The sequence below is a fragment of the Heptranchias perlo genome, chromosome 35 (assembly GCF_035084215.1).
Source record: "Heptranchias perlo isolate sHepPer1 chromosome 35, sHepPer1.hap1, whole genome shotgun sequence".
Taxonomy (NCBI): Eukaryota; Metazoa; Chordata; class Chondrichthyes; order Hexanchiformes; family Hexanchidae; genus Heptranchias; species Heptranchias perlo.
The window spans coordinates 25,205,568-25,220,499 of record NC_090359.1 but is presented as its reverse complement, the minus strand read 5'-3'; the positions used below and the strand labels follow the sequence as shown (position 1 = coordinate 25,220,499).

At 45.4% G+C, this 14,932-nt stretch overlaps 1 protein-coding gene across 1 annotated transcript; it reads right to left on the bottom strand.

Annotated features, from left to right (window-relative positions):
• Positions 1-458: 458 nt before the first annotated feature.
• LOC137302185 (transmembrane 4 L6 family member 1-like) lies at positions 459-14,288 on the bottom strand. Its single transcript, XM_067971849.1, has 5 exons — positions 14,220-14,288; positions 9,293-9,358; positions 5,392-5,555; positions 4,157-4,346; positions 459-631 (listed from the first exon to the last, which is right to left on the bottom strand). Exons 3-4 carry the CDS (start codon positions 5,553-5,555, stop codon positions 4,160-4,162), a joined length of 351 nt encoding a protein of 116 aa, XP_067827950.1. The 5' UTR covers positions 9,293-9,358; positions 14,220-14,288; the 3' UTR covers positions 459-631; positions 4,157-4,159.
• Between the last annotated feature and the right edge of the window lie 644 nt (positions 14,289-14,932).

Here is a 14,932-nt window from a genome sequence, read left to right as displayed (position 1 = left end):
AGGCCAATAGCGTAGATGCATTTAAGGGGAAGCTAGATAATCACATGAGGGAGAATAGAAGGATATGCTGATGGACTGAAATGGAGTAGGGAGGGAGGAGGCTCGTGTGGAGCATAATCACCGGCACGGACCAGTTGGGCTGAATGGCCTGTTTCCGTGCTGTAAATTCTATGTAAACAAAAGGGAAAAAAAATCACTTTCTACGCTCAAGGCCGCCTCCTGCAGGATTGGCTGGTGAGCTGCACCGACAGCACCAACGGGGATGTCTCACAACACAGCTGCCCGGCTCACGGGGAAAGCCAGGGAAGGGAGGTAATTAATGGGAGGTAAATGAGGCAACGTTGATAATGGAAAGGGAGAAAAAAGATGAAGTCGGGATTCAGAAAACAGAAAACAAAATGCAATTAATAATTGAAGGCAAATATCTAGATTGTTACTTTTTAATAGAACACTGTCATTCACAAAGGTACCGGGGCGAGATTTTTTGCTCATAGTTTTATGTTTTGTTTGACAATATGTTTAATTGTACAAAAGTGTTAATATAGTTGATGGTGGGTGAGGAAGGAAGTTTATTCATTAAACGTTGGTTCCAATGTATCTTCACTGCTCATCCATTCACCTTCGTGACCCTCTGTAAGGAGAGAAAGCAACTGTCGTGATTATAGGCAGCCTAACAAGCCCCATAAATCCCAGCTTGCATACAGACTTACCTGGGCTGCTCCTCAACTCCTGGCTCCACTTCACTCCCACCCTCCTGATCTTCGGCCACCCGGTGCGGAGGTGGGGGGGGGGGGGGGGGGCGGGCAGGTCGGAGGGCCCCCTCGTGGGTCTGCTCCTGGGCCTGGCCAAGGTGGCCATCCACAGGTCCAGGTTGGACCCGGCCTCGTGAGGCGAGGGGGAGGGGGTCACTCCGGCTGCCTGCCTCTCTTCCGCGGCCTTGCCCTGGAGAAGGAGCGTGCGTCGTCCGCCGGTACGCTTGAGGCCTTCCGCGACCGGTGGGCGCCGCAGGGACTGGTGGGCATAGCGGACACGGGTGGCAACGTTACTATTTACTTTTATAAGTTCCCTGTGTTTTTTTGCTTAAGTTCTTTATTAGTTGCGCCCCCCCTAAAAAGGGGGCATTTTTGTTGGGTTTTTTCTTTTAATGATACTGGGGCAACCCAGTGTCTCCTTATAGTTTAATTAAGAAAAGGCAAACAGAGTGACCTCTGTTTGATTAGAGAAAGGGGGTCAAATGAGGAAAAAAAAGTTTCGATAAAAAAAACACTGTGTAAAGATCAACCACCAGGGGATGATTACTGCCTGAACCCGACCCGCAAAACGTGGACACCCTCCGGGGTACCGGAGCCTGCGGAGACGGCCCCCCCTACAAGAGCTTCTCAGGCGGGAGAAGCAGGTGCTAACAGTCCCTTTACTGAAGCATTTCTCTGGGGGGCTGGGGGAGGGAAATGACTTGAGGGAGATTCACGAAGCAACAATGATATGGAAAAGGAGAGAAAATTAAGTAGGGAATTCAGAATCAGAAAATAATCATAAACAAAATTAATCATTGGCGACAAGCATCAACTTTGACGAATGCTTTGGCAAGGCAGCAACGTGCGTTCTGTGTCTCTGACGCGTAAATCTTCATCGTTTACACGGTGCCCTGGAAGGCTAACATTAAACATGTTACAATAATCAATTCATTATAAAACAAATTGATAGATTTTTGTTAGGTCAGGTATTAAGGTGATTAAAGGATCTGTTGGGGTAGATAGAGAGAAACTACTTTCTCTGGTGGGAGGAGAGGAGAACAATGGGGAATAACCTTAAAATTAGAGCCAGGCCGTTCAGGGGGTGATGTCAGGAAGCACTTCTTCACACAAAGGGGAGTGGAAATCTGGAACTCTCTCCCCACAAAAAGCTGCTGAGACTGGGGGTCAATTGTAAATTTCAAAACTGAGAAGGATTGATTTTTGTTGGGTGAGGGTATTAAGGGTTACGGAACCAAGGCGGGTAAACGGAATGGAATAGAGATCCACGATCTAAGTGAATGGCGCAACAGGCTCGAGGGGCTGAATGGCCACCCCCTGTTCCTGTGTAGCTAGGATTGCAGTAAAGTGTGATGGTGGCGGGCAGGAGCTTTGAAATGTATTGTGCCCATGTTAACTGTGTAAAACTCCCTGTGGTACAATTATAGACTCTGTCCACCAGATGTGTCTGAGAGAGTATTTTTTGAGCTGTACAACACTAGGGTGAAGTATTCTGTGGGTACAAGTCTTCCATTGGTGGGGGGGTGGGAGACATTTATTGTGATGAAGTAAGTATATCGCGCATAAAACATATTGGCACAGCACTGAGTGTCGGCTTAATGTGTGATTTTTTTTTTCCCTACAGGATATTGATACCAACTCATTAAATAAGCCAAGAGACAACACTGGACAATATAATGGAACTTAATCAATACTAAATATATTACTGTGGCCTGCTTTATAATAAACACACTATAATATATCCCATTATAAGTCAGTCACAGTAACATTTGAGCTATAATCAATACAATATAGAACAATCAATAATATTATGTATACTGCGTTCCACGGTAGTGGCCATGTGTAATAGAGAGCTATACGTTGGGCACTGCATGTGATGATCAGTAAGGTCGGTCGTACTGCTCACTGTACTTTACGGAGTTTGGTCCTTCATTTACCCAGGCATAAGAGACACTGTGCTTGACAGGTAGACGGTATATCCAGCAAAGGCAGAAATTGACGTGATATTCAGTGTGATTGATTGATTTCACCCCTCAGATTAATGTAACTAAGAAGGGATTTTATCAATGGGAGAACTACAATCGGCTATCGTGCTTAGATATAATGACCAGTTGGCTAAATCAATCACTATATCGGATTGTGCTATATTCTGTTGCGAATAGTGTGCTTGTCCAGGCAGCACTGCACTGGCTCCTGGGCTGATCTGAAATTGTGTCCCCCCCACTCTCCACCCTCCCAATGGAGCCACTATGGGATGGATGGGGCTTATCATCGCCAGTACCAAGAGGCATAGCAGGTCTGAGTTGAGGTAAAAAATCTATCATCAAGCCACATTGATGGGGAAGCACGCTGAACAAAAGTATTCCTCCTAGACTTTGGCTCCCCTTGAAACGTGCTATTTAGTTGCCACAGATATCGTTTTATGGTAAAAAGAACTTGCACTTACACAGAGCCTTATCATGTCTTAGAAACATCTCAAAGAGCTTCACTTACAGTGACATATTCTTGTACAAGCGACTCTTGTTATGTAGGCAAACACAAAAGCCATTTTGCACATAGCAAGATCTCAGATACATCATAGAATTTACAGCAGAGAAACAGGCCGTTCGGCCCGACTGGTCCATGCTGGTGATTATGTTCCACAGGAGCCTCCTCCCTCCCTACTTCATCTCACCCGATCAGCATAACCTTCTATTCCTTTCTCCCTCATGTGCGTATCTTGCATCCCCCTCAAATGCATTTATACTATTCGCCTCAACTACTCCATGTGGCAGCGAGTTCCACATTCTCACCACTCCTTGGGTGAAGAAATTTCTCCTGAATTCCTTATTGGATTTATTAGTGACTCTCTTATATTTGTGGCCTGTAGTTTTGGTCCCCCCACGAGTGGAAACATCTGCCTTCTCAAACCCCATCATAATTTTAAAGATCTCTATCAGGTCACCCCTCTTCTCTTTTCAAGAGAAAAGAGCCCCAGCCTGTCCTGATAGTTATAACCTCTCAGTTATCAATTAGGTAAAGGATAAGTTCATCTGTTTTAGGTGATATTGTTTGAGGGAGGCATGTTAGCCAGGCCAACACCCTGCTCCCCTTCCAATAGTGCCCCAGAATCCTTTAACATCCGTCTGAACAGGCAGGCAGGATCTCGGTTTAATGTCTCATCCAAAGGATGGCTCCTCTGACAATGTAGCGCTCCCTCGGTGGTGGGCTGGAGTGTGAATTCTGAGCTCAGGGGCGGAGTGCGCTGCCTCAGCTGAGGTCGGCTAGCTCCGCAAGATCGTGGGGGGGGCGGGGGGGGGGGGGCGGGGTCACGAACTTGAACCCTCTGACCTGTACACCTTAGTACCGCAACCTGTGAGCAATCGAAGGCGCTCACTCCTCTCATTGGAGATCAAGTCACTCACCCTTTATCTGTGACTGTGAGTCCCACAGATACATCCAACCAGACCGTTGATCATCTGCATGAAACATAAGAGGACCTCGATGGCACTGGAGCCCAGCTGCACAGAGAACAGCATTAAATTGAAGGCAACAATGTTTTTTGGTTCTCGGCATTGGTCCCATACTGCTTGATTGACCAGGTAGCTGTCAGAACTGTACAACAGATTAGAAAGAATGGTGTCAAATCACGTAATACAATGTGTAGTTAGCAGAAATGCTTTTGTAATCCTAGATAAATATTACAGCAGACGCCACACTTGGTTACGGATTGCAAAAAAAAACCATCTCGAAACAAGCCAGTTGCTTAGTGTTGCTGATTCTGACCTGGGCCAAAACACCCCGCCGAGCACCTTACAATTTAGAAAGTTCCCGTACCAAACAACAATTAAGCTCTTGAGTGACATCAGACTTACAGCAATTAGATTTTTCTGACTTTAAAACTTAAACCCCGCTCCGCCTTAGCAGCAGAACAATACACGGTGCGTTGCGTGGTGTAGTGCTGACGTCATCGCAAAGCAGTGCATCATCCAACTTTGAGCAACGTGACCAGGAGATTTGCTAGTAATAATGTGTGAAAGAACACGATTATCGATTATTTTTTAAAAACAAATTACATTTTAAAGCGTCTGTCTCGTCCTTTTCTTCTGATTCCTAACTTCCATTAGCTAAAAACCCAAGCCCAGTTTTCCAGCCGACCAAAACCCCAGACCTGGACGGTGGGCCTGGTTGTCACAAGTCAACTATTGACACATTTTTACACGTCACAATCAGAAAGACGGAGCAGGCTATTCATTAGCCCATCCCCCAAACCCCCACACCCCCTCTCCACTTAACGGTGTAACAGTTATTCAGATGAGATGATACTAGCTCAATTGCTAAATTTAAATCTGAGATAGATAGCTTTTTGGCAACCAAAGGTATTAAGGGATATGGGCCAAAGGCAGGTATATGGAGTTAGATCACAGATCAGCCATGATCTTATCAAATGGCGGAACAGGCACGAGGGGCTGAATGGCCGACTCCTGTTCCTATGTTCCTATGGGACAACCCGTCTGTGACGATAAAAATATAGGCCTCACGGAGAAATGTGAAACGTAGGCACGGGCTCGAAGGGCCGAATGGCCTTCTTCTGTGCTGTAACCATTCTATGATGGGCTAAACCAGAAGACAGTTCGTTTAAACTCTGCTCCAATCCTACCTGAATCCGGTGAGGTTATTTTGAAAGGGTCTGCCCCACTTTAAGTCTTGATGACCTTGGGAATGGCGACAGAGAGGTCCATAGATCAACCCCAATGTGGAGATACCGAAGCAGTATGTTGCACCCAGAATACTAACGAACGCAAACAGTACCGAGAGACACATCTGGAAGACACATGACACCGTTAAACAAAATGTATTCTAAAATCCCGACCTTTGAATTGAGAAACCTTTGGAGTGAGGTCCAGGGGTAAAGAGAATAGGTATGCAAACCAAGACGGAATGGTTAGGTAACACTAAGTTTGCTTTTAAAAAAACCTGTTGATAAGCGAGGAAAGGAATTCCGAGGGAGGTAAGGAGATCCTGGGAAAGAATGACTTGGAGAGTAGGATAATACATAACGGGCCAGATCTTGCAGGAGTGGGGCATCTCACGGCGTACGTGGTTAGTTAAACTTTGTCCTGCACCCTTCAGCTCAAAGTTTTTTTTGCGCTGTAACCTGCAGGAAGCGCGAGCTGATAACGCGCGCCATCTCGGACCTTAGTGAACGGCGGGACTAACAGTCTCATCTCCTTAATCGGTGAGAGTGAAGGATTGAGAAAGAAACAGAGGAACGACGGAGAAGGAAATAGTCAAATCAGGGACAGAAAGAGAAGGAAAGAGAAATTGGATTGAGGGAGAGAAAAAAAGAGACAGAAAGGAAAAAGTAAAAAAAAAAATTAAATTTTACATTTTTGAAACTCCAACAACAATTAAAACCTGAAGGAATGAGACGCCACACTTGTAATAGTTAACTCACAGTAGCAGAGAGGTTGATTGGCAGTAATTAACACTTATCGTGTCGTTAAAGGGGTACTTAGACTGGAAAGGACACGCCCTAACTTTCTGCAGCGAGATTAGTTCACATCTACTGCGCAAATACAGCAACTTCGTGCCAGTCAATGCGTTTCAATGGTGAGGCAGACAGCGAGAAGCCGTATTCGCGAAGCTAACGGCAGAGCAGCCCAACTCGGACAGCAACTTCTGGGTTTTTAAGTTTAACCGCGCATCTGCCCCTCGCCTGAAGTTGCTGTGCAATTTGCGCATAAATAACGGCGAGTGCCATTATCCTCGCGGATTATTTTGACGGCATAATCTGGGCCGATGAGTCTTGATTCCACCACGGTGAGGGGGAATTTGGGAACGTGGAACTTAGCAAGAACAAGAAAGTTCAGAGGAGCAATTAAACACGGCAGGATCGATAAAATGGAGAGAGTCAAAAAAAGATTATGATGGAGGGAAAGACACTGGAGGCTAGAGGAGGGGAAGGATTGCTTAGCAGGCATTATCTTGCATTCTGTTCAGGACTGCAAGACATCGTTTATAAATGTTGCTGTACAAATAGCCATTGTACGTTCCGAACATTCTGTTGATATCCAAATATTGCTGCTAATATAAACTGATAACCAAAATTGAGGCGGGGGCAAGAGAATATTTTCCTATTGCAGATTATTACTTCGGGAAAGTAAGACTGAAGGAGGTAAACGGAAACTGATGAAAATTAGATTTTTATCAGGAAAATCTCCTTTCTTCAAAGAGTGAGGAGGATCTGGGATAATTTGCCAGGTGAGGCAATGAAGACACAAGCATTAGGGGCACTCACAATGTTGTTGGATGCAAAAACGAGTGTGTACTCATGCTCTTGTTGGGTTTTTTTTGGTCAGTCTAACCTTACAACCCACTGTCGATGGATTCCACACAGTTTAGTGGTCCCAGAATCACAGGAACCATTGTGTTCTGTAGGCGTATTTGATCACCCATATTCATGTATATCCTTTTAAACTTCAACCACTTTATGAAACACAGATCGCCAGATTATCTGGGAACTACGGAGCCAATTTCTGAGCAACTCTGAAATATTGCTATGTGAACAAACTATAAGACATAAATACATAATTGGGATGGGCACCCTCAGTCGGTAAATGCACCTCTCAGTGTGGCACTGAGTTACACAGACCAATTAAGATCCCAAATTTAATCCCCAGTCTGTCTTGAATTGGCTGATCGTTATCCAGTGGCACTGATTGGAAAGTGCATGTTTATGGGTGTAATCCTAAACTGTCTTAAATTGTGTCTGCTGGAAAGAGTCACCCCCTGTGCTCGCTGACCTACACTGGCTCCCTGTCTGGGAAGGCCTCGATTTTAAAATTTTCATCCTTGTTTTCAAATCCCTCCATGGCCAGGTCCCTCCCCTATCTCCTCCAGCCCTACAACCCTCCGAGATCTCTGCGCTCCTCCAACTCTGGCCTGTTACCCATCCCCGATTTCCAACGCTCCACCACTGGCGGCCGTGCCTTCAGCTGCCGAGGCCCTGAGTTCCCTCCCTAAACCTCTCCGCCTCCTTTAAGCCGCTCCTTCAAACCCATCTCTTTGACCAAGCTTTTGCTCACCTGTCCTAATGTCTCCTGACGTGGCTCGGTGTAAAATCTTGTCTGATAAACGCTCCTGTGAAGCCCCTTGGGACGTTTTACTACGTTAAAGGCGCTATATAAATGCAGGTTGTTGTTGAAGAAACAAAATGGAAGCATGTCCATGGACGGGTTAAAGTGTCACTGCCTGGCTGAGGGTGGGTGATGTCATGGTCATGTGTATACCCCATGGAGTTGGGTATATAAAGAACTGCCTTAAGGGGGAACCGCAGAACAGGAGCAAAGAACAAAGTTTAAGACATGAGCGCCTGTCTCCCAAAGGATTGGGGTAATATCCATCTTTTGTACACACTGCCTTGATACTGAGTGTAGCTAATTGATGCTGGTTGTCTTCTAGAACTGATCTCCATGGATACCAGGTGATTGGGCACGGCTATAATGCTCTCGTGATTGAGCAGTAAGGCGACACTCACTGTCTGTTCCCACACACACAGAATAGACACTTGAGCGAGAGCCACCAACATGAGTTACCACCTAGAGGAAAGGGAGGGGAAAAAAATTTGGAGGAAAAAAATGATACAACTGATGCTTCCAATGGAACATCTTGTGTCATAACTGATTCTTGGCAGGAACAGGGGAAGCATTAAACTGTTTAGTGTTGGGGGGTGAATTTGCTGACCTATCAGTCCTAAGACTGAAATATTACCTGTTACCTGCAAAAAGTCATGAAACTGTCACAATACAGCCAGGGGTTCCATTAACTTCAGTACTGATGTTCACAATGACCTCAAATAGTATTAAACTGACTGGTGGGTGGTCTGGTGTCATTTAAGAAAGAACTTGCATTTATATAGCGCCTTTCATGACCTCAGGACGTCCCAAAGCGTCTCACAGCCAACAAAGTACTTCTGAAGTGTAGTCACTGTTGTAATATAGGGCAACGCGGCAGCCAATTTGTTCACAGCAAGGTCCCACAAACAGCAATGTGATAATGGTCTGATAATCTGTTTGGTGTTGGTTGAGGGATAAACATTGGCCAGGACACCGGGGAGAACTCCCCTGCTCTTCTTCGAAATAGTGCCACGGGATCGCATACGTCCACCTGAGAGGGTAGACGATGAAATCGTGGGAGTGAGGGGCCTCGGTTTAACGCCTCATTCGAAAAAACGGCACCTCCGACAGTGCAGCACTCCCTCAGCACTGCACTGGGAGTGTCAGCCTAGATTTTATGCTCAAGTCTCTGGAGTCGGGGGTGAACGATTTGGTAAGGAGACATTATTCTAAAGAAACTTTCTAACCGTAGCATGTCCCTTCCCTCCTAGTGCACACAAAACTAATTTTGATTAAAAGCATCCTGATTTATATATATTTTTTTTAAAACTAAAGTTTATAACTTTACTCAATATTCTTAACATGACCAAAGCAAAGATAAATTATATTATTTTATCACTGCAAGGCAAAGTTATAGAATCAGTAGCTAAGACAGAAACTCACCCCACATCTTTCTTCACAGCACTGACGTTTACTTAAGGTTAAGAAATGGATTGCAGGGAATAAAACCTGTGCAAAACAGATCATGAAACAAAAAAAGTACGTTAAAATTTTAAGTAGTGGCAGCAAAATGAGTAACTCATTAAGCGATGTAAATGGACTAATACTGCACATTTATTGATTGTATTGTTTCATGGTAATCAATAGTTGGTTCTCATTCTGTAAACTTACGCAGCATTAAAGAAATTCCTCCTAAATTCTTCGGAGCGAGATTAGAAAACATTTCCACACACAAAGGGTGGTAAAAGTTTGGAACTCTCTTCCGCAAACGGCAATTGATACTAGCTCAATTGCTAAACTTAAATCTGAGATAGATAGCTTTTTGGCAATCAAAGGTATTAAAGGGATATGGGCCAAAGGCAGGTATATGGAGTTAGATCACAGATCAGCCATGATCTTATCAAATGGCGGAGCAGGCACGAGGGGCTGAATGGCCTACTCCTGTTCCGATGTTCCATTGATTATGTTGCAGTCTTTAGTCTTTCAGTGTGGAGTCGTCATGTGTGTACCAGGAAACAGTGAGAACGCTGGGGCTTTTTTCTCTGGAAAAAGAGATGAATCGGAGACCTGACAGAGGTCTTTAAAATTAAGAAGGGGCTCGATAGGGTGGATGTGGAGAGACTGTTTCTACTTATGGGTGAGTCCGAAAAAGGAGTTATAAATATAAGATACCCATTAACAGATTAAATGAAGAATTTAGGAGGAATTTCTTTGCACACGGTGATGAGAATGTGAAACTTGCTGCCACATGGAGTGGTCGAAACAGATAGTACTGACTCACTTAGAATCATAGAATGTTACAGCACAGAAGGAGGCCATTCGGCCCAGTGTGCTTGTGCCAGCTCTTTGAAAGAGCTATCCATTTAGTCCCACTCCCCTGTTTGTTTCCCATAGCCTTGCAAACCTTTCTCCTTCAAGTATTTATCCAATTCCCTTTTGAAAGTTACTACTGAATCTGTTTCCACCGCCCTTTCAGATCATTACAATTTGCTGCGTAAAAAAAAATTTCCTTGTGTCGCCTCTGGTTCTTCTGCCAATTACCTTAAACCTGTGTCCTCTGGTTACCGACCCTCCTGCTGCTGGAAAGTTTCTCCTTATTTACTCTATCAAAACCCTTCATGACTTTGAACACCTCTTATCAAATCTCCACTTAAGGGGAGACGTGATGCATACATGAGGGAGAAGGGAATAGAGGGATAAAGGGATAAGAAGAGTTAATCAGAGTGGCATGGACCAGTTGGAAATGACCTGGTCTTCTGGCCATGAATATCCACAATAACGCCCAATACCAGCAGAGAAAAACAAAGATTACGTCTACTGCACAAACTCCATAGCTTATAACTGCAAAAGGGATGTGGGAATTAGATGGCTCAGTGACTTAGCACACTGCCATCCCCACGGCCCTTGGATCAAATCCAGCATAAATTAATGGGACGGAAGTTTCCTCTCTCCTTGGGCTCCAACGGTCCTTTGTGAAATAAATTCGGGCCATCTTAAAATTGATCTTAGTAGATGTGGGCCCACAGGATTGAAATTCAGCACTGAGTGGCATCACTTAGAGAGGGTGGCTTGTGAGGGAACTGGAAATATACAGATGCAGCAGGCGGCACCCTTCTGAGATTGGAATTAAGATATGTAGTTGGTGCAGATCTGCACCTGATCTGTACTATAGCTGGCCTGAGAATGCTTAATGTTAACAGTGGATAGAATTAATTTTAATGACGTAGGGGGGTGGTGGTGTGTGTCACCTTCACCTCTGACTTCTGAGCGGTTCGAATCGCTCCCACTCACTGGGTTCTAGACCTTGGACTTATTTGGGGGTTGTGACAAAGTGCAGCAGACAACTGGTTTTGGTGCAAAAAACTTTGATCTTTATTCAAGAGAGAAAATACAACACAACAATCTTAACACTCTAATAAAATGGGGAACACTTCAGTACATACGAGGGAAATTACAGTAGAAAGATACCTCACCCCTCCCAATCCCACTGTACTAGCTAAGTTGGACTCTAAAGGACCAGAGATAATGCTCACCGAACGAATCCTTGACAGTAATTCACCCAGAGGTAAGTCAGAAATAGATTGTAGAGTGGAAACTTTGCGGATCTTCGGTTTTCTCCCGAGTTGGTTTTCTTTGGTCGCGGTGGTCCAATATTACCCGGTTGGTTGGTGGCAATATTCGGTTGGTTGTTTTGTAAGGCCCTTGTTGCCGCGAGGTGTCTGATGGTCACTGGGGCTGTTGCTCTGGTTTCTTCTTGTGTGTCGGCCTGCTTCTAGAGCTGCTGACCTTCTCTCTGTTGCCCCCTCGCCTTGTTGAACTGTCGCCTCCCGAGCTGTTGAACAATCCTTTGCACTTGCAGGTCTGGCTGACCGATTCTCTCATGTAGGGTTCGTTGGTTTCACTGGAAGCTGCTCTACTTCCAGAGACAGGCAGAACAAGAGAAGCAGAACACAACAGCCAGCAAGAACCAGAGAGAGAGAGAGAGAGAGAGGTTTCGAGTTTTCACTTCTATATCCCTCTCTTACAATGATCTTCGTCACTTCAAAAAAAAACACTTCATGTCTGTTTAAACGGTTCTTACAAAGTCCTTAAGAATCTTTGATGGCTTTTTTGATGGTCCCTCATCATGTTGCAATTGCTTCTCCCGATGGGTCATTGTTAATTCCGATTTTCAGAGCTTGTCACACAAGGCTTCCTTTTGTATCCAACGTCCTAGGTGTTGATCGGTTTTGCTTTAAAACAAAGACATGGCCCCACCATGTCTGGAGCAGTTGCCTCTTTCAATGGCAGTGAGTGTTGACCACCTGCTGTAGGTTTTGCATTAAAACAGAGACATGTCTGAAGCAGTAATTCTCCCACATTCCATGTGTGTGTTGTTGATTCGTCTGGTGACCTCTCACCTATCCTTCCATCTTAGGATTTTAGTCAATGGCCAAAGTTTTCCATACTCAGGGAAAAGGTGAATTTCTTTAGGGTTTTTCTTCGAATTTTGGGGGATCTGTGAATTTTGAGAATCTTACAATGGAGATGAAATCGTGGGGGTGCATGAATTCCAGCTGTGTGCTGTGGGCTGCACAAGATCTGAGCAAGATTAAAACGGTGCAGAGAAAAGGGATTGAATCAGACTGAATGGAGGGGGAGTTTGATTTTTGGTAGTGAGGGAAGACTTCATGCAGACTGTCTCCAACATAATTGTGCATCTCGTAAGGGGAAAGAGAGGACACTGCTTGAGAGAATAGTGCAATTGACCAGAAACTTAACTGGACCAGCCACATAAATACTGTGGCTACAAGAGCAGGTCAGAGGCTGGGTATTCTGTGGCGAGTGACTCATCTCCTGATTCCCCAAAGCCTTTCCACCATCTACAAGGCACAAGTCAGGAGTGTGATAGAATACTTTCCACTTGCCTGGATGAGTGCAGCTCCAACAACACTCAAGAAGCTCGACACCATCCAGGACAAAGCAGCCCGCTTGATTGGCACCCCATCCACCACGCTAAACATTCACTCCCTTCACCACCGGCGCACCGTGGCTGCAGTGTTGACCATCCACAGGATGCACTGCAGCAACTCGCCAAGGCTTCTTCGACAGCACCTCCCAAACCCGCGACCTCTACCACCTAGAAGGACAAGAGCAGCAGGCGCATGGGAACAACACCACCTGCACGTTCCCCTCCAAGTCACACACCATCCCGACTTGGAAATATATCGGCCGTTCCTTCATCATCGCTGGGTCAAAATCCTGGAACTCCCTTCCTAACAGCACTGCGGGAGAACCTTCACCACACGGACTGCAGCGGTTCAAGGCGGCGGCTCACCACCACCTTCTCAAGGGGCAATTAGGGATGGGCAATAAATGCCGGCCTCGCCAGCGACGCCCACATCCCACGAACGAATGAAAAAAAATGTTTACATAATGGGACAGCTTATGGACCAGTTGGGCCGAACGGCCTGTTTCTGCGCTGTACATTCTATGTATAATCGTCATTTATAAAAATCGTCCATTTATAAAAATGTTAAAATGATTTAGGCCCAGAAATGACTCCATGGGGGGGGGGGGGGGGGGGGAGGGGAAAAGGCGCCAAAAATAAAATGGCGGCAGCCGGGTTGGAAGCTCGTCCAGTGCAGAAAGGAAAATGGATTTAACCTCACTTCAGCTCGAGGAGGAGGAGGAGGGCGGATTTTATCCAGAGAAGATCGTGAAAGGGAGGAGGAGGAGGAGGAGGAGGCAATGAATAAACCAAATGAAGAAGATAAGTTTTTAATCACCTCATGGCGGCGGCCGCCATTCCGCCCGGCCGCCATTGACCGACCGCAGGAGGAAGGAGCGAGGCCAAAAATAAACCCCCCCAAAAACACCTCAAATCAAACAACTTAAAAGTCCCAAATGGAAGATTTATCGGGGGAGTGAACGAGGGAGGAGGAGGAGGAGGAGAATAAATCACTAAAACCGTGAGTAAACAAAAACCCAAAGTGGAAAAAAAGTTGCTGATGAGCGAATAAATCATTAAAAAAAAACTAAATAAAGAAAACTAACCCCCGGCTCAAAAAGGGGAAAAGAAATACAAATTAATAAGTTAGAGAGTGGGGAAAAATTAGATTTTAAAAAACCCTGAAAAACCGTTTTATTTGATATTTAAATCAATTATCCCCCCTCCCCCCCCCCTTTAAAAATTGTCTTTTAATTATTTATTTTTTTGGGGTGGGGGTGAAGTCAGATTTTATAAATGTTCCTTTTCAAGGCGCTCTTTTTTTTTTAAAAAAAAAGGTTTAAATTATCTTCTCAAACGGTCATTCTCCCTAAAATTTCGAACAATGGATTATTTTTTTAAAAATTAAAATTATAAATAAGAAACGAAGCGTCTTCTCACCAGGACGCCTCCTCCTGCCGCTCCCCCCAGGTACAGCACCTCCACCGTGATGTGCTTCTCTCTGATGTAGGCGCTGCTCCAGTTTGGGAAGAAAAGCAAAATGTTGGCAGCCACGCAAAGGAAAATGAAGGGGAACAATGTCCCCGCGATGCATTTGGCGCATTCCCTGGGACACATTCTTTCGGTGTCTGGGACTTTCTTCCCTCCCCCCTTCGTTATTTAAACACACCTCATGAGAAGATAACTTTGCCTCAATGCCCCCGCCCCTCACCCATCCCAACCCTCACCCATCCCAACCCATCAGACCTGTTCCAGGTGGGTTATAATATCTCAATGTTGAGGTTTTTTTTACCAGCAGAAATCCTGGATAATCACAACAGCAAAAAAAAAAGAAATGCATTTACTGTATCTTTTGTTTAGTAACCAGGGTCACTCTGTCCCTTTCCCTTTTCCATCCTTCCTCCCAAGTTTGGACAGCGTGCCTCGAGGTCATCGGCTCCTTGGACATCAGTCGGTGAGCTGCGGCGGGGGGGGGCACGGCTTGTCAGTCTTGATGAGTTGCACCGTTTCTCTCTACCGGGTCGTTCTCATAAACAGCGACTGTGTGGGTTGACGCGGTGATCGGCGTTAGCTGGGGAAGGGATGTCAGCCAGGTCAGCTAACTCCCCTGGTCCGTCGCAACCTCGGCGTCCTATATGACCCTGAGCTGAGCT